General features: G+C 31.1%; 4 protein-coding genes across 11 annotated transcripts; 1 reads left to right on the forward strand and 3 right to left on the reverse strand.

Annotated features, from left to right (window-relative positions):
* Positions 1–2,316: 2,316 nt before the first annotated feature.
* On the forward strand, positions 2,317–4,347 carry LOC122520118 (protein trapped in endoderm-1). The gene is made up of 3 exons (XM_043640105.1): positions 2,317–2,830; positions 3,145–3,391; positions 3,639–4,347. The coding sequence occupies exons 1-3, from the start codon at positions 2,698–2,700 to the stop codon at positions 4,288–4,290; spliced, it is 1,032 nt and encodes a 343-aa protein (XP_043496040.1). The 5' UTR covers positions 2,317–2,697; the 3' UTR covers positions 4,291–4,347.
* Positions 4,001–9,136, reverse strand: LOC122520117 (putative tyrosine-protein kinase Wsck). 2 transcript variants are annotated; one of them, XM_043640104.1, is made up of 5 exons: positions 7,436–9,136; positions 7,193–7,347; positions 5,380–7,127; positions 5,228–5,287; positions 4,001–5,164 (listed from the first exon to the last, which is right to left on the reverse strand). In XM_043640104.1, the coding sequence occupies exons 1-5, from the start codon at positions 7,597–7,599 to the stop codon at positions 5,159–5,161; spliced, it is 2,133 nt and encodes a 710-aa protein (XP_043496039.1). In that variant the 5' UTR covers positions 7,600–9,136; the 3' UTR covers positions 4,001–5,158. The 2 variants fall into 2 exon arrangements, with proteins under 2 accessions (XP_043496039.1, XP_043496038.1); XM_043640103.1 differs by having other exon boundaries at positions 4,001–5,287; positions 7,436–9,135.
* A 1,645-nt stretch (positions 9,137–10,781) lies between these two features.
* LOC122520119 (titin homolog) lies at positions 10,782–21,493 on the reverse strand. 6 transcript variants are annotated; one of them, XM_043640107.1, is made up of 13 exons: positions 21,351–21,493; positions 20,957–21,002; positions 20,644–20,780; positions 20,047–20,313; positions 19,730–19,956; positions 19,555–19,672; positions 19,028–19,324; positions 18,282–18,866; positions 17,689–18,135; positions 17,479–17,553; positions 16,539–16,663; positions 12,639–16,469; positions 10,782–12,214 (listed from the first exon to the last, which is right to left on the reverse strand). In XM_043640107.1, exons 1-13 carry the CDS (start codon positions 21,433–21,435, stop codon positions 11,345–11,347), a joined length of 7,110 nt encoding a protein of 2,369 aa, XP_043496042.1. In that variant the 5' UTR covers positions 21,436–21,493; the 3' UTR covers positions 10,782–11,344. The 6 variants fall into 6 exon arrangements, with proteins under 6 accessions (XP_043496042.1, XP_043496041.1, XP_043496044.1 ...); XM_043640106.1 differs by having other exon boundaries at positions 18,243–18,866; XM_043640109.1 differs by having other exon boundaries at positions 18,243–18,866; positions 21,286–21,443.
* A 598-nt stretch (positions 21,494–22,091) lies between these two features.
* LOC122519534 (methionine--tRNA ligase, mitochondrial) lies at positions 22,092–24,370 on the reverse strand. 2 transcript variants are annotated; one of them, XM_043639042.1, is made up of 6 exons: positions 24,053–24,370; positions 23,707–23,981; positions 23,363–23,594; positions 23,054–23,289; positions 22,751–22,985; positions 22,092–22,667 (listed from the first exon to the last, which is right to left on the reverse strand). In XM_043639042.1, exons 1-6 carry the CDS (start codon positions 24,180–24,182, stop codon positions 22,102–22,104), a joined length of 1,674 nt encoding a protein of 557 aa, XP_043494977.1. In that variant the 5' UTR covers positions 24,183–24,370; the 3' UTR covers positions 22,092–22,101. The 2 variants fall into 2 exon arrangements, with proteins under 2 accessions (XP_043494977.1, XP_043494978.1); XM_043639043.1 differs by lacking the exon at positions 24,053–24,370 and having other exon boundaries at positions 23,707–23,811; positions 23,889–23,978.
* Positions 24,371–24,376: the final 6 nt, after the last annotated feature.

Genomic DNA, 24,376 nt, shown 5'->3' on the forward strand with positions numbered 1-24,376 from the left:
AAAATATAACAAAGATTTTTCATTGTGTAAAAATTTTTTAAAATACAAAGATCTTTATCCTTGTTGTTTAAAAAACTCAATGTCCAACAACTCCAACGTGTTTGAAATAATACAAATCGATTTCGAAAGAAGAAAAAAATTGTTCAATTAAAAAATAGAAACTATATATATAAATATTATAAACTACTGATTTAACAGTCAATTATATAACTTATAATAAAATAAATAAGCAAACAAAAATAGAATAATTCAAACGATCCTTTAGAATTGCAGCAAGTCGGAAGTCATAGCAAGTCAGAGTCATAACTCGAATTCCACATCGGGGATCATTTCGCGAGGGGTTGAAAGATGTAAGACAGGTAAGAGAATGAAAAGAAAGGGAAAGCTTTCATGCACGCAGTATGCTCTTGTAGAAAGGGCAAGGAAACGGTTCTCGTCAATTGTTTGGCGTCTTTTGTAGGTAGTAGTCGGTTTGACAGCTGGTTCTTGCCGTGGTAGACTGAGATGGACTAAGGTGGGAAATAGGAAGTGGGGTGGGAGGTCAAACCAGCAGTAGCAGTTTACAGGTATAAAAGTAAGTGGGGAGAGGGGTAAGTGGGGACGAGACCAATCGTCTCTTTTCTCCCATGGGATTCTCACATTTCCAATACGAAATTCAAAAACGATAGCACGAGCCACTAAACTTGTCTAACTTCGATCCAGTCGCGTGTTACAGTTGAAATACTTTTGATCGATATCCATCATGTCCTAATTGTTTATTTTAATTAGAATTGTGTAAAAGAATCGGACACGGTGAGAGAATAGTAAATATGATATTAATTAATTATTTGAGAATATGAAATTATTTACTAGTGTAAAAAAAGAAATGTTCGATGAAAATTGAAACATCGGAGTGATCTAAAATTAAGGAAGATCATTGATTGAGAAGAGAATTGTGTAATTATCAAATATAGTCGATTAAACTTGGAACGTTGACCTTTTTTTTTATTAAAGACAATCGAAAGAAATTTTCAGCTCTACGGGAAACTAATTTCTAGACTTGTTTATCCTTAGTTTTATATTTTTTTGTTTTATTTTGTCGTTAAACTCTTGAAAACGATCATTGATCTGTTTAATAAATCTAAAGGTAAGATCCTGTTTTACTCTGATCTTTTTATTTTAAATTAAATTAATATATATAAGTAAAATAATAGTTTTAATTATCGTCTTTGTTAACAACTCGATAATTGAAAATAATCAATTTGAAGATGAAGATCTTAAAAGAAACATACGATCGTTCAAAAAGATGCGCGTTTAAGCCGGTCTATGATAAAAGTAAAGTGAGGTGTGTCGTGAATTATATTAATAAATGTTCGATCGTGAAGAGTACACAATTTTAAAAAAATGAATATTACGAGAATACTTGTGAAGTACACTTTGTCTAATCAAACTCATGAAATTATAATTACATTAAAAAAAATAATCATCTTAACACGGTCATATATTTTGAAAATCATTATACTATCTAACGTATATACTTAAGTAGATGACAATAATTCATTCCAATGAATTGATTCTATTTAATCTAGTCTATAAAATACAATCGTTTAATTATTTACAAATTTGTATATTATCTAATCTGTGCATGTGCAATGTAATAATTCATCGTAATGATTTAGAAACTTTAATATCAAATTAAATATGTTTTCAATGAAATCAACAAATTTCTATGCATAAAAATTAAATGTAAGCTTAAATTGTATAAAATAAGATTAGAAAAAATAAAATGTATCGCTTCGGAAGCTGCGATCACAAAATACAGAAGGAGAAGGCGCGAAAGGAGGTGGGAAAGTTAGTCGAGAAAGAAAGAGAAAGAAAGAGGGAGAGAAATAGCATTAGATAAAGACGGTAGAGCATGTGTACACTGGTAAAGGGCGCATACGTGGTCAGAGTTCGTCAGTCTCGATCGGTCTTCGAGTAAAAGAAGGTTACGCGTTGTTTATCCTATTATTTTCTTGTCTCGAGAGCCTACTTACGTTTTATGATCTCAACAAGGAATTAAAAAATAAAAATAAATTGAGCACTCAAGTCGAAAAAAATAAAATAAAATAAAATAAAATAAAATAAAATAAAATAGAAATGACGAAGTATTTGAATATTATTTATAAATTAATAAGTTTTTTTTTTAGACATAACAAAGTTAACTTTAATAAGCTCGATATTTTATTGTAAAGAAATCGATTTAATCAAATAGAAATAGCAAAGTATTTAAATATTATTATTTTTTAATTTAATAAAATATAATAATAAAAATTAAGAAAAAACAATCGTCCTTTCGTTTAAATAAATAATACATGTTTTTCATGTGATGGTAGTGTTTACAACGTGTAACCCTAAGCGTGTATATGTGTATCTAATCGTCGAACTCATTAAAGAGGGGTCGTTATTCTATGATCTATAGGCGACTGCTTGCAAATAAATAAGCGTACTTTAAGATTAATGGACTTGTTAAAAGAATTTACGTTAAAGTGTTGTGTGCGTTTGTGTTTGTGTGTTTATCCTTCAGCCTTGAAAATGTCTTGAAAAAGAAAGTCTAGTTTTTAATAAATATTTTCAGATTTATTCGTGCGATAGGATCGTTCTATTCAAATTTGATCATTCGAAAGAATGTGAAGAAAACGACATTTTTCGAAAAATAAGAGAAAGAAAAAGAAGAATATGGCTAACTCTTCGTCGATAAACACCAGCTTCGATGACGCTGAAGGAATCGGAGCTTTTAAACATTTCTCTCGATCGACTACCATATTTGCTGCCATTTGCGCGATAATCTTCAGTATTATTGGTATAATAGGTACTAATATTTATATGTTAATTATTTTTTATATAATTATTGCTGTGCTGAATTGCATAAAAAAATTTCTAAAAGTCAAAATTATAAATAATTTAACGAAATTGAGTAAAATATATTTTATCTAATAAATTAGAGATTAAATATAACATAATATTTTTCTTAATATTTTAATAATAAATTTTATTCAACTATGAATTATATTAATCGTAAATATTTGTTTCATTTAATTTTGACTTAAAAAATATCACTAAGACAACTTGTAGTTAATTGATGAAAATATTAAGAGTAATTACTAAGTTTCTTCTTAATTGAAGGTAATTTGGTGACAGTAATCGCGCTACTAAAGTACACCAGACTAAGACGACACGCTACAACGGCATTCGTGATAAGTCTTAGCGTCTCTGATCTAATTTTCTCAGCTGTTAATTTACCATTGACGGCTAGCAGATATTTAAACGAAGCTTGGATCCTTGGCGATGCTCTTTGCCAGATCTTTCCACTTTTCTTTTATGGAAATGTTGCTGTCTCGTTGCTGAGTATGGTAGCGATTACAATCAACAGGTCAGTAATCTCTAACTCATAAGTATACTAACGACTATGATTTGATGCGCGTTGAATCATCAATGAGTCAATGTTTAATTTATTCCGACTTGTAAAGTGATATTTTATTGAAGGTAATTTTTAACAAAATTTCTTTGAATTCGTTTAAAATATTTTCGAAATTTTAAAAAGAAAAATTTTAACTTGCTTTTTTCTAAAAATTTAATCAGTCAACATTGAAAACTAATATTTCTATTATTTTCTTTAGATACGTACTCATATCAAGATCGGATATCTATGCCGCAATATACACTACTAAGGGTATTGTATTGATGTTGATCGCCATATGGACCCTTAGTTTCTCCCTTTTGATACCCCCTTTGGTAGGCATCTGGGGTAAACTCGGATTAGATCCAACGACCTTCTCTTGTACGATTTTGAAGAAAAACGATTCTAGTCCAAAAAAGGTGCTCTTTGTCATAGGCTTTATCGTACCCTGTGTAGTGATCAGTGTTTCTTATTTTTGTATTTACTGGCGCGTAAGAAAGAGTCGAAAGAATTTGGAAGCTCATGCTCCGGGAGGAAGAAGAAAAGCTGGTGATGGATTTCAAAGAAGAGAAGACTCCAGAGTTACCAGGCTTATGTTGATTATATTTTTGTGTTTTTTAACTTGTTTCATGCCGCTTATGTTAGTCAATGTAATCGACGAAAAAATTAGCATTCCAACGTTGCACGTGATTGCTTCCATATTAGCTTGGGCATCATCTGTTATAAATCCTTTTATTTACGCTGGTACCAACAAATTGTATAGAGAAGCTTACAAACAAATCTTATGGCCTGGCTCAAACAAAGTACCAACGACTAGCCCGAAACCAACACACTCGCATTCGAGTAAAATCTCATCACCCCCGTTAACGTGACTAACGTAAATTCGAATCTGTACATTTGAATTAAATTCACAATCATTCATTATGTCATATATTATTTTTATAATTTTTTGAAATTATAATAATTTAAGTTATTAAGAAGATATTGTGTTCTTAATAATTGGATATATCAGCGCGATCTTGTAAACATCTTTTATATTTAAATCAAAATAATTTTGATACTTGCATTATCTTCATTTGTACCATACAGATTTATTTGTTAGAGTATCAAGTAATTTTGCTTTGCATATACAAATATGTACCTTATATATAATACTATCAAACAAAAATACTTCGTTTTTTATTTTTACAATACATTTGGAATGTTCGAGTAGAGAGTTCTATATATAAATGTATTTATATATATATATATATATATAGTAATATTATTATTTACCTAGTGAAATATGGACGGAAATTGTAGTTATAAATTTGTATAAAAAAAATATTCATAAAAAAAAATACAAATATAATATACATTTGAAATATTGAGTGAAATTAAATATCATCTAGTCTAGAGTATATAAATGGTAACTGCATATGGCGTACAAAAAGCTTAATTTACGAACACCTTATAAATATAAATATTAGATATGGTGCAATAGATATCAGCACGATTTACCGTTTACAAATGTAACAGTAAATCACTTACTTATTTTACTTACGACTTAGACGAATTTCACTTTAATGTAACATAATTCTTTCATTCACATACATATTATATAAGTATTGTTTTTAATTCCAAATTATTTTGTTTTAAATGTAAAAATAAAAAAAAATTGGTTTATCAGTCTTTCAAACATACGTGTCGAGCAAGTTGGTTGAGGTAGATATAATGATTTTAAGTACTAACCACCTCACATTATATCTACAAATATTGAATAATTCATATGTAACTCTAATTATTATATACTTATCGAGATTAATTCACCTCCAACTCAGGAATGTAGGGTTCCGTAAATGCAGTGATGGGACATATACTCAAAGTATTCTGAAAAAAAAGCATTGTCATATTTAATTAACATTTTTTACTATTAGAGTAAGTTAATAAATTATAAATAATACAAGTAATTCAAAACATACCAATCTCTCAAGCTCGTCAAAAGTTGGCCTTTCTTCTGGATCCACTTGCCAGCATGACAACATCACTTCGTACAATGGATCAGGCGTATCTGGTAATTGTGGTAATCTGATACCTTGTTCAACCGCTTCCTCTACTTCGCTATCAAATGAAAGATTTGAATATGGAGTTCCACCCATGCTAAGCATTTCCCATAAAAGTACTCCAAACGCCCAGACAACACCAGGCTGATGTTTCTTTTTACTAGTAAAACATTCTATTGCCCTCCATCGAGCATAGTTTATATCTTCCAAGATATACTTTGCAATACCATGACCCATGACTTTAGGTATCCAATCATTGGTAATGCCTATACTTCTAGCACATAAATGAGTATGAACGATCTTATAATTTTCAAGATGCTTTAACGCGGATGCGATTGAAGATCCTATAGGTAATATTTTATCAACTGGAAATATTGTTCCAGATCTAGCAGATAATAATAAATGTTTCAATAATTGCGGAGGCATTTCTAAAACGACGTATAACGTATCCGAGGTTTCACAGGTCCCAACTAAACCTGCAAGATACATCATCGTTGATGCTTTGATACATACATCTAACTCTCTTAACATAGCTTGCTTTTCTGACGGTTTTAAAGAACGATCAGCTATAGTATGAATTACCACGGAACAAGTTTGATCATCTTTTTGTACTGTGCCAGAATGAACTGTACCAAATCGTCCTCTACACAAGACCGCATTATTGATCGATAAACAACTTTGTGGTATACTCCACACTTTATTCTTTAATTCTTGATAATGATTAACCCTTTCTGGTACATCTTCTGGAATATATCCCATGTTATCTACTTCGTGCAACGGTCCTTGTAAAGTCAATTCTTGCTGTTCCGGGAGTTTGATTATATGTGCCTTTTCATGATGGCGTCTTACTAAATAAAATATTAGTATAGATATAATAAGTAACGATCCCAAGAAAATAATTCCCATACGTAAAAAAAAGACAATCGCGTCAGGATCCATTTGATAAAATTCATCCTTTTGAGATTCTTTAATACTGTTGGTAAAATTAGAATAGGAATACTGCACTTCTCTTTGTGCTTTCGATATAACAACTAATCCTATTTGAGGCATCATGGGATCAGTTTTAAGAGGAGCATTGTAATATCCGCCTATTTTTCTCCCATCCCCTACCACAAATTTTTTATAATTATGAAAGTCTGATGCATCAAATTCTGCTGTTATATAATACCCTAAACCTTCTTGAAACGATTTTTCATAATTGAAATACATAACATCCGAACCCACAGGAGATATTATACCAGGTTGAACTACTACGACTTGATAAGCACTCACTGGTCCATTTTCGCTACTTCCTTCGGAAAGCATAACCGTTATAGTAGTTTTATCTATATTTAATATTTTTGGTGTTATTGGTTTATCTGGTGGACCTATGGATGTCCATTCGGTAACATAAGCCGGTTTACTAATTCCTTGCGAGTTACTTGCAGAAATGGATATGTTGTATTTAGTACCAGGTTGAAGACCTCTTAAAATAGTATTATTAGATGTACCACCTTGTACTTGACTTTCTATTGGTGGTAAAATGTTATAAGCGTAAGTTTTAATAGCAACAGCTGTCAGCGTATAAGATGTAATATTTCCATTAGATATATCTGGCGGCTGCCATGTTATTAAGAAGTTATTATCTTTCTGAGGAATTATTTGAATAGCTCTTGGCCTACTAGGACCTACAATCAAACAATTGTTTAGTAAATCAATACAACATAATATTAAATATATATGCAAAACATACCTTTTTGTCCAGTCGAATATATGCTCATAGCTTCCTGACCTCCACAATATTTAGATGTATCTGCAGTACATAAAATATTGCAAGCGTCAGACAAACCATTCTTTCCAAACTTGCTACCACAATAACATCTTTGTCCATTTTGTAATCCGGCAAACCTGCAATTATTATAATAATAACATATATTATATTTATGCTCGCTTCTAACTGATCGTTCAATTTAAATGCATGTATGTATATACATACATGTGATCATGAAAATGACATTGTTCGATGCATTCAGTGGGTGTAGTAATACGACTTGAAATTAAGGATGATAAATCAGGATCCTCGGCAGGACTCTTAAAACAACCTTTGTATTCCTGTCCTAATACTACATTTATACAAAACAGTAATATTATAGCAGCCATATTTACTTGTTTCTTTTTTTCATCGATTATTCCGATTGCTGATCTTGTAATAAAACAAAGATACGTATTTCATTTTCTAGATTTTATGATTCATTAATTTCACATCGCGAGTTTATGACATGATGTCATATTGACAATGAGTAGAAGTAAGGTTAGATCTTGATCATGTTTTAATATTTTGGTAAATTTAATTGGATCTTATTTAACACTTATAAATTGTTTTTTAATTATAATCGATAATCTCTATATTCTATAAATATAATAGAAAAAAAATATTTGTGAATTAATTAAATAAACTAATCTTTGAGCGTAAACAAAATCACTTACTAACATGACACATGCAGATGTGTGTGTATAGTTAAACTGATGTCAGCGCACTCTAGTCTTACTCTTAAAATGGCTCCAAATTTGAAATTGCCATTTAAAGAAATGTATTTCATTGAACTGATTTTTTAATTTATACTAACTCACACACATTTCTTGTTTTATAATTATTGTATCGTGTTATTTTAAAACTTTATCTTTGTAAATAAATTATATTCATTTCGGATGCAGTAATTTATCTAAGGTTTTTATCGATTATTATTTGATGTCCCTTCCTGCTTTTACAAATAATTCTTCTATAATTACAGTGGCACCAACTCTAATACATCATATTTGAAAGTGACTATATATTAGAATGAAATTTATTTTTTATATTACCGAACAATTGGACATATTCTACATAAATGTGGTTTGATTTTACATCATCATCATTATCGTAATCATATTGATGGAATATACGAATAACTATTTGTTTATTTCAATAATTTGTTAAGAAGTAAAAGATCTAACATAAGAAAAAATAATATCATAAAAACCAGCAGTCGGTCAAGCAGATTATTTCTTTCTATATTTTTGGCGTCCTACTCTATAAGCTAGCTAAATTATTCCAATTATTTTCTTAATTATGGATATATGTATATATCACATATACTTATTATATATATATTAAATAACTAATACGTTCACGTTCTAGGCAGCGAAATCGTCTTATATTTACAATAATAATAATAATAATAATAATAATAATAATAATAATAATAATAATGGGTACAATTAATTGGTTCATGCCATCTCATCTGTGATATTACTTGTGATAATACATTATGATTTTTATTTTGCTGTATCATCCAAGGATATACAAAAGTAGATATTAAAATGACTACTTTCTAAAAAGTATACACTGAACATATTGCATATTGAAAGGCATATTTCTGAGAATGTATGCAAATTAACTCGATTATAATGCACTAGATGCATGGGTACTTTCACATATGTAATTATTTGCTAAATAGCTTAATAGTATAATATGATATATTGTGTATAATGATAATATGCTAGAACCCGAAAACTATATGCTATGATATATGCGAACAAGTATTTGATGCCACATTTAAACAAATTAACAGAACGTTAGTTAAAATATAACTACATTATTGATCGGCATCAGAAAGATTTATAAAGAAATTATTTAATATATATATATATATATATATATATATATAGATAATTGTTATTATGATAATTGCTTTAATATATAATTGCTATTATGATAAATGAATAATAATAAGAAAAAATAAAATAAAATGAATATTTTCAATGCATATGAATTATGTGCACCGTTTATGTTTATATTTTGTAGAAAACAAAATATTTAAATTGAAACTATTTTTCATAGTATTGAATAGAACAATTGCACTAACTTTCTTGATATCGGTTTAAACGTTATAAACATTTATTTAATGGAACTGCTTGTTTATGTGGGATATAACATAACACATGTGGAAGTTTGATATATCACCAATAACTCGTGTGGCGGCTAGGAAGATCAAACATATAGTTTAAAGCCTTTCAAAGTGTCAAATCTTTTATGTAATTATAAAGAAAATAATTCGTTTCTTGTTGTTATTGATTTCTTAGAAAAGAAATATCACGTATGAAACTATTTTACATTTACAAGATATTTCAATAAAATCAAACATTGAAATAATATATAATGTATACCTTATATAGGTGGCGAGAATTATGAAATTGAATTAAATTGAAAAATTCTCTTTTATGATTTATTTTAGATATAATATATTATTTTAATCTAAAATAATCATAAAATACAAAATTTTTCAATTATTTACTCAATCCACTTTTATAATTATCGGTACATAGATCAATTATCATTTACAATGTACAACCAATTAAAATGAATTTCAATAAAATGAAACATCGTCTAACTTATATACATTGATATCATTTAACGTGATTTAGATAAGCCTGGAATTATTTATTCCTACCCCAGGCAATTTTTAACAAAATATATTTTACACAACTTTCAATTCAGCTATATACATTGATAAGCATCATTTTCAAGCGGTATAATAATCATTAAGTTTGCTTATATGTTTATTCATTTCTTTTTCACTTTGGTATTTACATCGTTTATGCTTGGATATTATCCAAAAAAGAAACGAAATTAATATATATAGAAATTTAATTGATATTTAATATACGCACATATCTTTTAAGATAAAATAATAAAAGAAAATAAGTATTTACGATTATAACGTTTGCATAGATTTGATAATTTTAATAATAAAAAAATTCGATTTTTCTACAAATATGTGCCTAATCATAAATTCAATTGTCGTTTTAAATACCTAGGAAACGGTAATATTTTCAAAGCAATATATAATTAAAAATTAAAAAAGGCAAAACTCGCGAATCACATTCCTGTTCTGTGACTCGCACAATGTTTTTTTTTAAAAATATTATTGTAAAAACATTGATTTGCAAAATATAAGATGTGATAGAAATGATGAAACATCTAGGAAAGGGAAAATGGTTCCTTGTAAAAAAATAAAATAAAAATAACAAATTACTATGCAAATAAGAATTTTCTTAATATAAATCTTTATTTTGGAGAGAAATGACTTTGTGTATCCTTAAATTATGCATACACTTCAATTCAACCTAATATCATGTACAGATGATACAGTAACAATATTTCCGATTTTTTGACCTTAAATAATTATATAACAAAATATAAGAGGATACTACAATTCTTTAATTTTACAATTGAATTGACCCATGTATGTTTAAAATTCTTTTTAAAGTCATTTTTCTCGAAAATTAAGAGATCTTTTACATTTACATCAAAAAAATTTATTTATCATATACTTTTAATGTACGCTATTTTTTAACAAGGAACCAGCAATATAATCATCCAATTCCTGCTTTCTTACTACAACTACTTTCAATCTCGTAGAAAAAAATTTTCTACTATAGTATGGTTTTATAATGATAGAACATGTCAATATGAATCCTATCTTATAAAATCATCATCCTTCAATTCGAAAATGATAATTAAAAGCAAATTGAATAATACATTGCACTTTGTTCTCAATTTTGCAAATATTCTTCTATAAGATAAAAAGTTAAAACCATTTTCAATGCATTAAATACAATCATTATCTAGCAATTAAAGAATTGTTTAACCATACTAAGAGAGAATTTTTTTCCTTGTAACCCATTATTTTCATTCATACTGAAAATTCTCTTCTCATCCCTTCGACATTTTCTGATAACAGTATTTCAACTGTTAAGTTCGTTTTATCGCTATAACCTATGACATAACTATGTTTTATATGATGCAATGCTTTCTCCCATAGTACCTTCCATAGTACAAAGTAAATAATTCTTCTTAGAAATTTTATTCCGATGGCCCTTGACCCCATCTAGATTTTGTCCTCGAAGTCTTGACTGCAGGAGAAGAATCATCTTCGCTTATTTTTCGTTTAACACTTAACACAATACCACTTTTATTAGCGTACTTCGATCGCGGTATCATTTTAGACATGGTGTCCATTGTCGGTGGTGTTGAGGGAAATGCAGGAAAATCTTCATCTTCGAGACCAGGAGGTTTCGGTTGTTCCGGCGCAAAGGTCTTCTTGAATGAGGTTTCTATGTGAGCAATGGGAGGTGACAATATAGGTTGATGAATCGTAGGTGATGCCGTCAAGTTCCCACATTGTGTAGGTGTTACGGCAGGTGTTTGCGTTAGAAGATTTGTTCCGGAAGGCGTAACAGGTGATATAGGCACAGTAGGTACATTCGGTACTGCCGATGCAGCTGCAACAGCAGCTAATTCCTCTTCTGCTTTTCTTATAAGATCTAAATCACTGAGTTTACTCAAAGTACTCTTACTTTCTTTCGAAAGAACAGTTTGCGATGCATCCATGAAAGCTGCCTTTTCAGAATTTGTTCTGCCTAGATTTGGTCCTTTATTTTGGGAAGGTGAAGAGTATTTTTCCGAACTGTGATAAACTGTTGAATTAACAGTAGTCAAAAATGTAGCACTAGGCTTAGATGGAAGATAAGGATCCACTTTTGAGGATTCTTGTCGTTTAACGTTCGCAAGTATCTCTTGTAGATTCGGTGGTATCGTTATATCGGAAACTTTATCCAAAATCGGTTGGGCAAATTTAGAAAGTCCCGGTGGTGGCGGTGTAAACGAACGTGTATCGGAAGGACTGTAAGCTTCTTCAGAATCCTTTGAATTAGGAGGATCTAACCCCAATCCCTGAAAAGAAAGCAAAATTATTATAACTCGTTAATATTATTAATATTTACAAATTTATAACGTATATACAAAAAGCGAAAGTACCTCATATTTAACGAAATAAAAATTAACTCTTTCACATTAAAAATAAGGGATATAGAATTCCATGTATAAATAGAATCGCGTGATTGCAATATCAAAATAAAACAAACATTTTTGTATCAATCATTTTTTGTAAAAATACACAGTGATATATGATAATGATTGCATTACATATTTTATTTAATACATTATAATGGAGTGGAATACTTGAAAAAAAATCTACGCAGCTTGAGGATAGGAATAGGATGTCATAAGTAAATGCAAACAGTTTATTTACAATGGGATTATAGGAAAAACAGTAACAATCGCATTTAAAAAATAATTGAATTATCAGTGCTCTCACCGGCAGAGTAGGTGTCGCGTCATTTAGAAACGAAGAGCTAATGTTTTGTATTTGTTGTTTTTGTTCTTCTATTTGTCTATTTAATTCGTCCATTTTCCTCTGCAATTCGGTAGAATTTTTAGCGGATGATAATACATCCGTATTATCGTGCATTGCTGTTTGTATATTCGTAGCATCTTCGTCCATTTCTCCTGGACTATAAGGTTCATCGCCATCATCATCTAATGTTTTAAGTGGTGACGGTATTAGGTCAATCTTCGTAGATAATTCTGGTACAATTTTACATATCGCAGCACTGTCCATTACAGATTTGGACATCCCAATGTGTGCCTTGTTTAAATTTTCTAGGGTCATTTGAGTAACCGTTTGTTTATCTTTAATAGTATCAGTAGCGGTTGCTTTATATCCCATAGGAGAGGCTGGTGGTGTAGTGGAAGAATTTTTATCTTTGGAAGTACCAACTAATGGTGGCGTATAACTACGATCAGGATCTTTTTTCTGGATTTTTGTAGAAACTATTGGAGGTATGGCGGTCAAGCGTTTCTTTCTATTGCGTACTATAATACCAAGAAGCAAGTGCGGCCTGTTTTCTTCAAAACCAGGACCGGTGAGAGGTAATAAAACTCGTGGTATTGTGCTTTGGTTTGAAAAGGGCATTATATAAAAATCTTTAATATTTTTTGAAACATTACCAACAACACCTAATCGACTTCTACTATTTAAATAACTGTATAAAGTTATATAAGGAATTTTTTCCTCGTCGTTCGCTGCCGTTAGCCTTATAACAAGGATTTCTTTAGATCCGGTTTTCTTCATCTTCGAAATGTAATCCCATACAGTTTCATGACTTATTCTACCGACAACGTCGACCGTATCTGGTAAATCGTTCATTAGATCTCTGGCATGACCACTTACTTCTTGAGCAGTGATAAAGAACTTAGCAACATCTACCATGTTAACGAATCCTCGCCAAACTGTTTGCCATGATGTTTTAGCAATATCCTTTTCTATCTCAGGATCCGTATATCTTTCGGGTTCTTCGTTAATGTCTGGTGTTTTGATCGTAACGGTAGAACTCGGCTCTCTGTCAGATACGTCTGAATCATTTCCATCAATGGTATTAGTCGTAGCTTCATCCTCTATATGCCGCCATAGACGATCTTCTATCGGTTTGTCGGATATAGGTGGGGTTGATTCTTTCTTCTTTTCCATATCCTTCTTACGTCCTTGTTCTTTTTTCTCTCCAGTATTTTTGATTTCCTTCGACGATTCATTACGAATTCGTGCTTTGGCCCAAACGTCGATGGTCTTATGCTTTTCTTTATCATTCAGGAGATATTTTTCCTTTTCCTTTTCTCTATCCCTATCCCTATCCCTATCCCTATCCCTTTCTCTATCCCTTTCCCTTTCCCTTTCCCTTTCTCTTTCCTTTTCCTTTTCCCTATCTTTGATCTTTTCTCGATCCTTATTTCTTTGTTTATCCTTGTCCTTCTCACGTTCCTTGTCTTTCTCTCGTCTACTCTCTTTACTCTTGATTTTTCTATCCTTACTACGTTCTCTCGTCTTACTGTAATCTCTATCACGTTTGTGACGATGTCTGTTTCTACTCGTACTTCTTTCTCGTCCTTCCTTACTCCTTAATCTTCCACTATCCCTAGAACCTTCTCGCTCTTTATCTTTTTTCCTACCCTCCTCCCCATTCTTCGATCTTTTCATTTCAGCTGTCATTTTTATTCTATCTCCGTCTTCTCTTTCCTTAGTCGTATCGATGGAACTAACGCTATCTCCGCTATTCAAAGCGGTTACTATATCTTGAACCGGTGTTTTCGGATCTACCATACCAATACTACCGTCATTTTCAATAATCTGTTCACCTTTGTGTGTTTTTACTACTATGGATTTTGCTTGTGCCATTAAATCCAACTCATTTTTCTTAATCATCTCCAATTGATGTTTAGTTTCCTTCTCTCGCCATTCGGCTAATTCCTGACTAGCCATTTCGTCTGGACTTAATCTTACTACAGCGTCTGGTGCTAAAGATTTGTTGGCTATTTTTCTAAATAATGTTAAATTTTTAGTATCTTTTATATTAAATACAAGACTTCTGTATTTAGCTTTATACTTTGCACCAGTATCTTTGAAATACTTATACATTTCCATTTCTATATTAAACGCTAAATCAGCTATTTCCTCGTCTGTTAGTTTTAAATCGTCCGTTTCTTTAATACGACTTGACAGAAGTTCCGTTAATGTTTTTCGTATGTTCAATCTTATAGGTTCAGTTTCTGGCTTCCTTACGAGAGGTATTTTAGCTTGTTGTTTCGGTTGAGGCGTTAATACCTTTACTTCTTGTTTCTTGTTCGGTATTTGTTTCTGTGCAATCGTTCCTTGTGTTCTATTTTGAGGTGATGATGCAGGTCTAATAGTTGTTTGTTTTAAAATCAAATTGCCTTTACTTGTGTCGAGAAATGTTTGTTTCAATTGATGCGGTTTATTGTGCATTGTACTTGTTTGTTGCTGATTTCCAACAGGAATGGTTGTAATTTTTTTACTGGCTATTAAAATTGTTTGCTTCGAACCTGGTATATTAGTATATACCATTTTTGGCATTGCTTGTGCTTTAGCAGCTATTAATTGTGGAGATTTTCCAGGTTTGGTTATTCGTTGTGCCGGTAATACCGTAAGAGTTTTTCCTCCTATTTCTACTTGACTAAGACTATCAGCTCGTACAGCCTCGAAGGTTGGATTTTCTTTCAACCATGTTTTCAAATTAGATCTTTTAGGTGCATCTGTACCTGTAAGAAGTCGTCCACTTCTTCTTTCAAAAACAATCACTCTAGCGTCCGCCTTTGCTTTAGCTATTCCCAAAGGTGTTTGCTTTAACATCTTGGAATTAGAACCAGTCGCTATAGGTTTGTCCTTGGTTAAAGTTTCTTGGGCATGTGCAAGAATGCATGCGTCCGAACAATAAATACTAGAATTTCTAGCTTCTTTTTTGCATACTACGCATTGAGTAGTACCTGAAATTCGAACAATATTGTGATCGAGGGTAGATGCTGCAGATAACTGTCCATCTTTTGTTTGCGAAAGAGCAGGCTGCAATGTTTCTTCTTCCATTAGTGATGAAGAGTCCTCCATAAATGAATCTTGCTGTTGCTTTTCTCTTCCTGGCATTACCTGTGCATTTGTTTTTACTTTATTGTCATCTGCTTTTTTCTTCAAACAATTTGGACAAACCCATTCAATTCCCTTTTCTTCCATTTGTTGTCCCATTGCTTTACTGACGTGTACACACTTCCCGTGGAACCAATCTTCGCAAACATCGCAACATATCATGAAACGATTATTGTGAGGACGTTTACAAATGCACCATAATCTATCAGGATCATCTTCCGAATCTGAATTTTCTTCTTCTTCGTCATCATCATCTTCGTCGTCATCATCATTTTGCTCATTTATATTCAGTCCTTCTTTACGTTCTATGTGACTCTGAATTGCTGGTGATTCATAATGTTCTACTTTCTTGATAGGCTCTGGTGTCTTCTGTACAACTTCTGTTTTCGCTTGCAATCGTTTGCTTCTCGTTGCTGGAGCTTCTATGGGTGGTAAAGTTATTACGCGTCCACCACGAACGATTTGTATCGGTTCTTTATCGTCTTTAATATTCTTTTTTATTACTTCAGGTGTTATATTTGGTGATATTTGTGCTGTAGTTGTTGTATCTAATGATTTTCTTGTCAATTCTTGATTAGTTGTTGTTTCTAGTGTAGTAACTTGAGCAGGAGTTGATGTTAATGACGTAGATGGTACAGGTTGCTCTACCAGAGCAGTCTAAAAAAAAACCATTAATTGAATATTATGTTATTAATGTTAAGATAATAAATATGGAAATAAGCATACATGATCTTCTAAATCAACTCCAAGTTCTTCTTGTAATAATAATGCCTCTGCTAATAACTCCTCATCATGTTTGTTGGCTTCCATTTCCAATGTGGCTAAAAGATGTTCTTCTCCTTCAATACCACCTTTAATAATGAAATATATTATTAATAATTTTATAATATATAGGCAGATGAAAAAATTCTTGACAATATTAAAACTTGTGTTTTTTGTCAAATATTTTAAATGTTATTATACATACAGGATGTAACAGAATAAATGGGAAATGCTATAGGGATGGCTTATCAAAAGAAGAAAAAAGTTCATATAAAAATATGTCCTATTTAACTTTGCTTCGGAATTATAGCAAATTGAAGTTTTGATCAACTAAATGCATTTACATTCATAAGTATTTAAAATAATCTTCTTATACCCGAACACAAGTTTGAAGTCGTTTTACAAGCGATTATCTCGCTCTCTTCATATTTCTAGCCATTGCTTGGATATACTCTAAGCTTTACTCAATCCTTTCACGAAGTATTTCCACATTATTTATGGGCTTTTTATAGACAATCTATTTTAAATAACCCCCCAAGTAAAAAAGGCCAGACAATAAAACCACAACGCGACCTATCCACTTATTTGGAAATTATTCGTTTAAAAATTGTCTAGCTAGTCGGTAGAAATGCAACGGTGCTCAATCATACATGAACTACATGCGATGTCTGATATCCAGTAGAACATCTTATTTCCATTTATCGAAATAATCATCAAAGTGGAAACACTATACGTATAATTCGCTATAACTCCGAAACAAGATCAAATAGAACTTTTTTACTTGTTTTGATGTGCTGAAGCCATCCCTACATTTCCTACTTTTTCTGTTATATATACATCCTGTATATATACAATATAAAAAGCTATTCACTGATTGCAATTGTGACATGTTAATAAAACTTACTAGGTTTAGTGTTAATATTATTTGACACGGTAGGCAATGCCATGGCTTGATCAATCATTTGTGATGAAGTAGTAACTAAGAAAACATAATATTTTTAAATAAATACAAATAATATTTTGGATAAAATTAAAAAAGTACAAAACCAAATGAAAAAAAAGGTTGTATTTTTTAAAAATAAAGAATAAGAATTTTCATCAATGTTATACATACTTAATGAAGTTTGCAATTCCTCAGTCGCGTTTGCCTTCGAATCTGTCTCTTGGGTTTCACCTTCGTCCTTCAATACATTGTCTGTATCATTTTCTGTACCTGAATGACGTTCGACATGAGATACGTCTTCTTCTAGGGTATTTGTTATCAAAGTTTTCGTTGTATATTCGGAATCTGAACTTTGTGTTATGTTTCCAGTTGTAGTAATAACATTTGTTGAACTTATTATTTGTGTTCCTTGAGCGGATGATTTAGCAATTCCACAGGAAATAGGTGAGCTTGGTATATTAGCAATTAAAGTAGTCGCTGGATTGTCCACATTTTTCGGATCATTGTTAGAACCAACACGACGAATAATATCGGGCGCTGAAAAAAGTGCTGGACCCAAAGTATCTGCTACAAATCCTGGAGACTTCTTATGTTCTTTACGTGAATGTTTTTTCATGTCTAAAATGAAGAAAATATATGAAATTTATTTTAAAGAATCAACAATATATATAATAAATAATAAATAAATAATAAATAAAATATACAGTTACTAAAAGAATACTAACTATCTACGTTTTTAATTTCTACAGATTTGCTATTATCACCTTCTGTCTTAGAAATAAGATCCGTTAATTTTTCAGATTTTTTTCTTTCTTTCTTTATTTCAGATGGTTTAACTTTAACTGACATGATAGATGAAATAGGTTTGCCTTGTTGTTGTAATCCTTGATATTGTTGTATGGGGGTAGTTTGTATTATTGTTCCCTTTTCATGACCTATTGGTGCACTTGACACAGTTGATTTTGATGCTATTGGTACATGCATTAATTTTCCATCTTTTGTAGATATCAATTTCGTCTGTACTTGATTCAAAAATTTTCCTTTTGGAAGGATCATTGATTTTTTTACATCCATGTTTTTGAGTTCACTGGCTTTCATTACAACTTGCTTTTGTACTAGAGTTAATTTTTGATTATTTCTTCCTTGGCCAGGCTTAGTTAGAATCATATCACCTTTGATCATATTGCTGCTAATTAAATTAGCTTTTACTTGATTTGTCGTCTGTAAGTGTTTTTCAGTATTAATAGTTGCTTCATTTGATGCAGGTGATGCTTGCATATGTTGTGTTTCATCCTTTTTTCTTACTCCAAACGTCTTGAACTGTCTTCTACCTCTAGCAGAAGTGAGTCCTGATAAAATTAAATATTTAGTAATCTTTTTAAATAATTATTAACACTTTCTCATCAGATGGTACCAAAGTAGTACCATAGACAAATAAATGTTCAATTGCCAATGGCAAATGGATTATTATAGATAGATCTAAACAAATGCTTAATATTTTAATGCATACCTATCTTTTCCTCTTTCTCAGAAGTTTTCATTGCAGTGACAGCAGCAGCCATTTCCATATCTAATCGACGCACTTGTTCTATATCCAAATGTTTATTAGAATTTCTTCTTCGTCCTGTTATGTGTCCACCCCTAGTAGTCAGACCTTTCCGCCCACCTCTGGCTCTAAGTCCTCCTCTCCTTGGACCTCGTGGACCAAAATCTAAATCATTGTCCGATGAAGGTTCTGATTCAGAAGACTCAGAAGGTGAAGGAGTACCTTCTTCCTCTTCTTCTTCATCATTGGATAGCCTATGTGCTATATAAGAAACATTTAATTGTGTACTTTATTATACTTATATAGATACAATATTATATTATAGTGTACAATAAATAAAATATTTTATAAGAATATCAATAATCAAAATGTATTTATTAGGAATATGATTAAATCGATATGACAATATAACCTCCAATACGTAAATTTATTGACAGTAATAAATAGCATGCTTATATTTGTACAAATTCCCTTTTGTAAATTAATTTCACCTTTAGATATCGAATTTCCTGTTGACTTTGATACTCCGAGAGAATTCCCAGCTGATCGAGGAGAAGTAGATTGATTAGAAGCAAGAGGATTTTTCCGAGGGCGACCAATCGGTTTACCCTAAAATAATATATCATAAAAATAAAAATAAAAACATTTCGAAAAACAGTCACTTACTGTTTTAGTATTTGTTTTCTGTTTATCAACTTCATTAGATGGCAATGACATTGTTGAAACTGTTGACGGAGACGGAGAATGTGTATATTGTATATCGCTAGAAGATGCATAATTTGACAATGGTAATGAATCTTTTGGTTCAGAATCAGGTAGTTTATTTGTATAACAGTGATCCAGTTCAACACTATATCTTATTGACTTTTGTTGTTCTTCTACGGACAACATATCTAAAAAAAAAAATAAATGTAAAAAGATTTATTAATAAGATAATCATATTATTAATCTACGTTTTTCTTTAAATTGTAACATAAACGAACCAAGCATCGCTGTAACATTTTCGCCTAATATTTGTTTTGCTTCCTCACTCTGAAGGGCAGTTTCCAATCTTTCTAATTGTTCAGGATCCATTTCCATAAAAGGATCAACGAGTCCGCTTGCATCAGTAGTTGTTGCATTACCTATAGGTGTAATGTTCGAAGATGCAAAAGTTGGAGGATCTACTGTCAATGTTATATCTCCATTGTTAGCCCCTGGTTCACTTTGTCCCAATCTTACTACACTAACATTAGCATTCGATTGATTCACTGAAAACATATTTATATAGTCTTTACCAATAAACAAATAACATTCGTTTAACCCGATAATTGATACTTGATTTTCAAGGAACTTCATATTACCAAATTGTAAGAAGATTATATAGTTCAATCTATATATTAATACAAATGCAAAGTGTCAATGAAAATCTAGACAAAGTTAATAAAAATTCATTATTTGTTAGTATATTAATATTAAAATATATCAAATATTGTTGAAAACAAAAATAAGATCCATTAATCGATAACAAAAAAAACAAGGCTAAAGAAAAATAATATATAAACTCTGCTCTTACATATATGAGAATAATAATTACTTACTTATTAAATTGTGTAATGTTTCTTGATCTACTGATATTGTACCATCATCACTAACTACAATAATCAATGTGTCATCCTGTTTCTGAGTCTCTTTTTCTTGCGGCTCAACGATATAAGAGCTAGACATGTTTTCAGATCTGTAAAACGAAATGAGAATAGAATTATTGACAGTATTACAAAGTCAAGTAATGAAAACATTAACTCAACTCCCCACCCGTTTATCATTACGACAATAAGGTTATGTTTTAGAATCTATATATATATATATACAAAATTGATTAAAAAAGATAATATACACAACGATATGACATACCTAGCTTCCGTAAGTGTAAATTCTGTCACTTCTATCGCAGTTTCATCTTAATATGTAAAAAAGAAAGTAAATAGTGAAATAGTAACGTAAGCGGATAGATAAAGTCATAAAGTGTGATAAAATAAATGTTAAAATAGTTCGTTAACACTAAATCGAGGATAGTTTTCCACGCGTAAGTTAAATTTATCGCGATAACCTAATTACAATCTAATGTCCGTTTTTTCGCAAACCAAATAAATAATACCGCCAACGACAAACGGGCAGCCATTTTGTTTAATCCATACACAGCGCCGTAGGAAAGTGTCGGTTGCGCGTTACAGCTCACTTACCATCCGCGTACTTCCATTAACGGAATTATTTACAAAACTTAAGTCTTTCTTTGAAGGCTTGCTACCTGAGGAATTTTTCACGAAAGCACTCCACTTTGTCGATAAACCGCGCTTTTTTTTAGTAAGACATTCTGTTCGTCTATCTACCATAACTATGCGCACAGGACGCTGCGCGCTTCGCGTTGCGCAACGAGTTCAACCAAATGAACGAACGGCTTTAAGCGGCTAGAGAGAGATAAAAAATTCACGACGCCACCTACTCCGTTCCTTTTCCTTTAGAAAGAAAAGGAATTATGTATGAAAGGAGATATTGCGATCTGCGCTTTCATACTTATGCGCCATCTGTTCGTCTATCTACCATAACTATGGCGCACAGGACGCTGCGCGCTTCGCGTTGCGGCAACGAGTTCAACCAAATGAACGAACGGCTTTAAGCGGCTAGAGAGAGATAAAAAATTCACGACGCCACCTACTCCGTTCCTTTTCCTTTATTAGAAAGAAAAGGAGATATATGTATGTGATATTGCGTTCTGGCTTTCATACTTATGCGCCATCTATTATACTATCTTTTACAAAATGCCAAGCATTTTATGTTCCACACGCATTTTATATTTCGTATATCTTTATAATTAGATCCTATTGATATACAAATTTGTCTTTTAATTTATTGCCATAATATCTAAGCAAATTACTATTTCATGTAGAAGACGCAACGATTTTCTTCAATTAACGTTCAATGATTATTAATTAAATGGTTATAAATTAAGGTCAATGGGATATTGCCACAGTAAATATACATCACCGTATGTATCAATTTTATGAAGCTTTTATTCGCTTAAATAATATCATACCATTCCGATCAAAATATCTTTTGTCCAGTAAACTTTTCTTTTCATATTGAGAGATCGTATCATACCAGGTGCGATTTTCTTTTGGTATCGACAAAAAATCAAGAATATTATTAGCCAATCTTGGAATAATCGGATACAATACCAAAGCAGATATTCTTATACTCTCTAATGCGATAGAAATGACAGCCTTCAATTCCATAAAAGAATTTCGATTATCTAAATTTTTGCTTAATACCCATGGCTTGTGATATTCTACCATTTTATTTGCCATTTGTAATACGTTCATAGTCACATCAACTACGTTATGTAAATTATAATTTTTGTAATGGGATTGAGCATTTTTACTTAAATAATTGATGCTCTCTATGGTTTTAATAGCTATGTCTGATTTTAAAACATCAACAAATTCCATCGGATTAGGAACTTCACTCCATGGATTAATAACATTACCAGTGCACCGACAAATCAAATTACCTAATGTATCTGCAAGCTCTGCATTTATTGTCCTTAGAATTTTATTGTTGCTGTAATCTATTAAAACCAAAGCAAAGATTATTTTTCTTTATGCTTCATAATAGAATGGAATGACATATCGATTGAAATTGTAAACTTACTTGCATTGCTATGAGGAACGGCTTCTCTTAAAATGAAATACCTCAAACCCTCTTCTGTGAAGTTAGCAGCTGCTTCAAAAGGTGAAATAACATTACCTATCGATTTAGACATTTTTTTATTATCAACTATCCAATGTCCATGGCACAATAATGTTCGTGGAGGTTCCAGTCCTGCAGCTATTAAAAATGCTGGCCAGTATATCCCATGAAATTTTAATATATCTTTACCAATAACCTATATTTTATAAAAAAAAAATATATTTTTTATTAAGTTTCACAAAGCATGTCAAACATATAATGTACCTGCAAACTCGGTGGCCAAAATTGCTTGTACGTATCATCTGGATAACCCAATACTGTTAAATAATTTACTAATGCTTCCAACCAAACATATATTGATTGATTTTTGTTTTGAGGTGTTGGGATACTCCAAGGAACTCTACTTACAGGTCTTGATATACTTAAATCATCCAGACTTATATCCTCTTCTATCCACTTATATAAAATCTTGTGATATTTTTCAGGTTGTACTGTAGTGTCTATATAATAAAAAAATACTTTTCAATATAAAATAAGTATTTAGTATTTAATTTATTGTATATAATATTATACCCTTTTTAATCCAATATTTCAATTCATCTTTAAGATTGCTCAATCTAAATTTATAATTATCTTCTTCCATCCATTCAACAGAATGACCCGATTCTTTAGAGACTCTAATCTGTTTACCAGACGCATCTGTTATTTCATTTAATTCTATATTAGAAAGAAATGCTTCATCTGATGTACAGTACCATCCGGAATATTTTCCTAAATAAATATATCCGTTCGTGTCCAAAACATTCTAAAAATGTATGTACGTATGCGTTACTATTTCTATTGACGTTGATAATTGATATGTAATAACTTATCTTTCTTTATAAAACACATGCCAATGATCAAAGAAATATAACAACCCAGAAATGATGAACTGCATCCAAATGACGTTGCTCAGTGGTACGAATAAATGCAGAATAATTAATAGAAAACTTGTCACACATTTCCTTGAATTGTTTGGAAACCTGTATGCAATAGTCTGGTATTGGTATCTTAGCCAAATTTGCAGCTGTTCTTACTTTATTACCATGTTCATCCGTACCAGTGCTTAAAAATGTAGTATAACCAAGCATGGATCTGTACCTTGCAATGCAATCGGCTAATGCTGCACTGTACAAATGTCCAATGTGTGGTGCTGGCATAAATATGAAAGATATAAGTAAAACCATTATACAAAATTATTAAATAAAATAATATTTAATCTACCTGCATTAACATAAAATATCGGCGTACTAATATATACATTTTTAAGTGCATTATTTGCCTCATATGCATAATGCCTCTGTAAAATTCTGATTTGTAATATTTTTAACCTTCTTGATAGAAATCGAGTCATTTTTAACGCCCTTATGATTTCATAATTATTTATACATAAAATGTTTTATAAATAATATTAAATGCTTTGGTATATCAAGTATATATAACAACGAATATATATCTCTTAATCTCACACCAGATAACCTCTAAAAAAATCAAATGTAAACTTCTTCTCTAACGTAGTCGTACACATGCGCACGCAGAGTCAAAGTA

This window comes from Polistes fuscatus, unplaced genomic scaffold (genome assembly GCF_010416935.1).
Source record: "Polistes fuscatus isolate 324 unplaced genomic scaffold, CU_Pfus_HIC Scaffold3, whole genome shotgun sequence".
NCBI lineage: Eukaryota > Metazoa > Arthropoda > Insecta > Hymenoptera > Vespidae > Polistes > Polistes fuscatus.

What these genes read in the sequence shown, in the direction of transcription:
- LOC122520117 (XM_043640103.1), bottom strand. Translation starts at nt 7,599, where the DNA reads ATGGCTGCTATAATATTACTGTTTTGTATAAATGTAGTATTAGGACAG. An exon ending in TGTCATTTTCATGATCACAT is followed by an intron (nt 7,348 to 7,435) that starts GTATGTATATAC and finishes TAATAATTGCAG; the next exon opens with GTTTGCCGGATTACAAAATG. An exon ending in ATATTCGACTGGACAAAAAG is followed by an intron (nt 7,128 to 7,192) that starts GTATGTTTTGCA and finishes GTTTGATTGTAG; the next exon opens with GTCCTAGTAGGCCAAGAGCT.
- LOC122520118 (XM_043640105.1), top strand. Translation starts at nt 2,698, where the DNA reads ATGGCTAACTCTTCGTCGATAAACACCAGCTTCGATGACGCTGAAGGA. An exon ending in CAGTATTATTGGTATAATAG is followed by an intron (nt 2,831 to 3,144) that starts GTACTAATATTT and finishes TCTTAATTGAAG; the next exon opens with GTAATTTGGTGACAGTAATC. An exon ending in GTAGCGATTACAATCAACAG is followed by an intron (nt 3,392 to 3,638) that starts GTCAGTAATCTC and finishes TATTTTCTTTAG; the next exon opens with ATACGTACTCATATCAAGAT.
- LOC122520119 (XM_043640106.1), bottom strand. Translation starts at nt 21,435, where the DNA reads ATGGTAGATAGACGAACAGAATGTCTTACTAAAAAAAAGCGCGGTTTA. An exon ending in GGAATTGCAAACTTCATTAA is followed by an intron (nt 17,554 to 17,688) that starts GTATGTATAACA and finishes ATGTTTTCTTAG; the next exon opens with TTACTACTTCATCACAAATG. An exon ending in GAGTTGATTTAGAAGATCAT is followed by an intron (nt 16,470 to 16,538) that starts GTATGCTTATTT and finishes GTTTTTTTTTAG; the next exon opens with ACTGCTCTGGTAGAGCAACC.
- LOC122519534 (XM_043639042.1), bottom strand. Translation starts at nt 24,182, where the DNA reads ATGACTCGATTTCTATCAAGAAGGTTAAAAATATTACAAATCAGAATT. An exon ending in GATATTTTATGTTAATGCAG is followed by an intron (nt 23,982 to 24,052) that starts GTAGATTAAATA and finishes TATTTATGCCAG; the next exon opens with CACCACACATTGGACATTTG. An exon ending in GAAATATTGGATTAAAAAGG is followed by an intron (nt 23,290 to 23,362) that starts GTATAATATTAT and finishes TTTATTATATAG; the next exon opens with ACACTACAGTACAACCTGAA.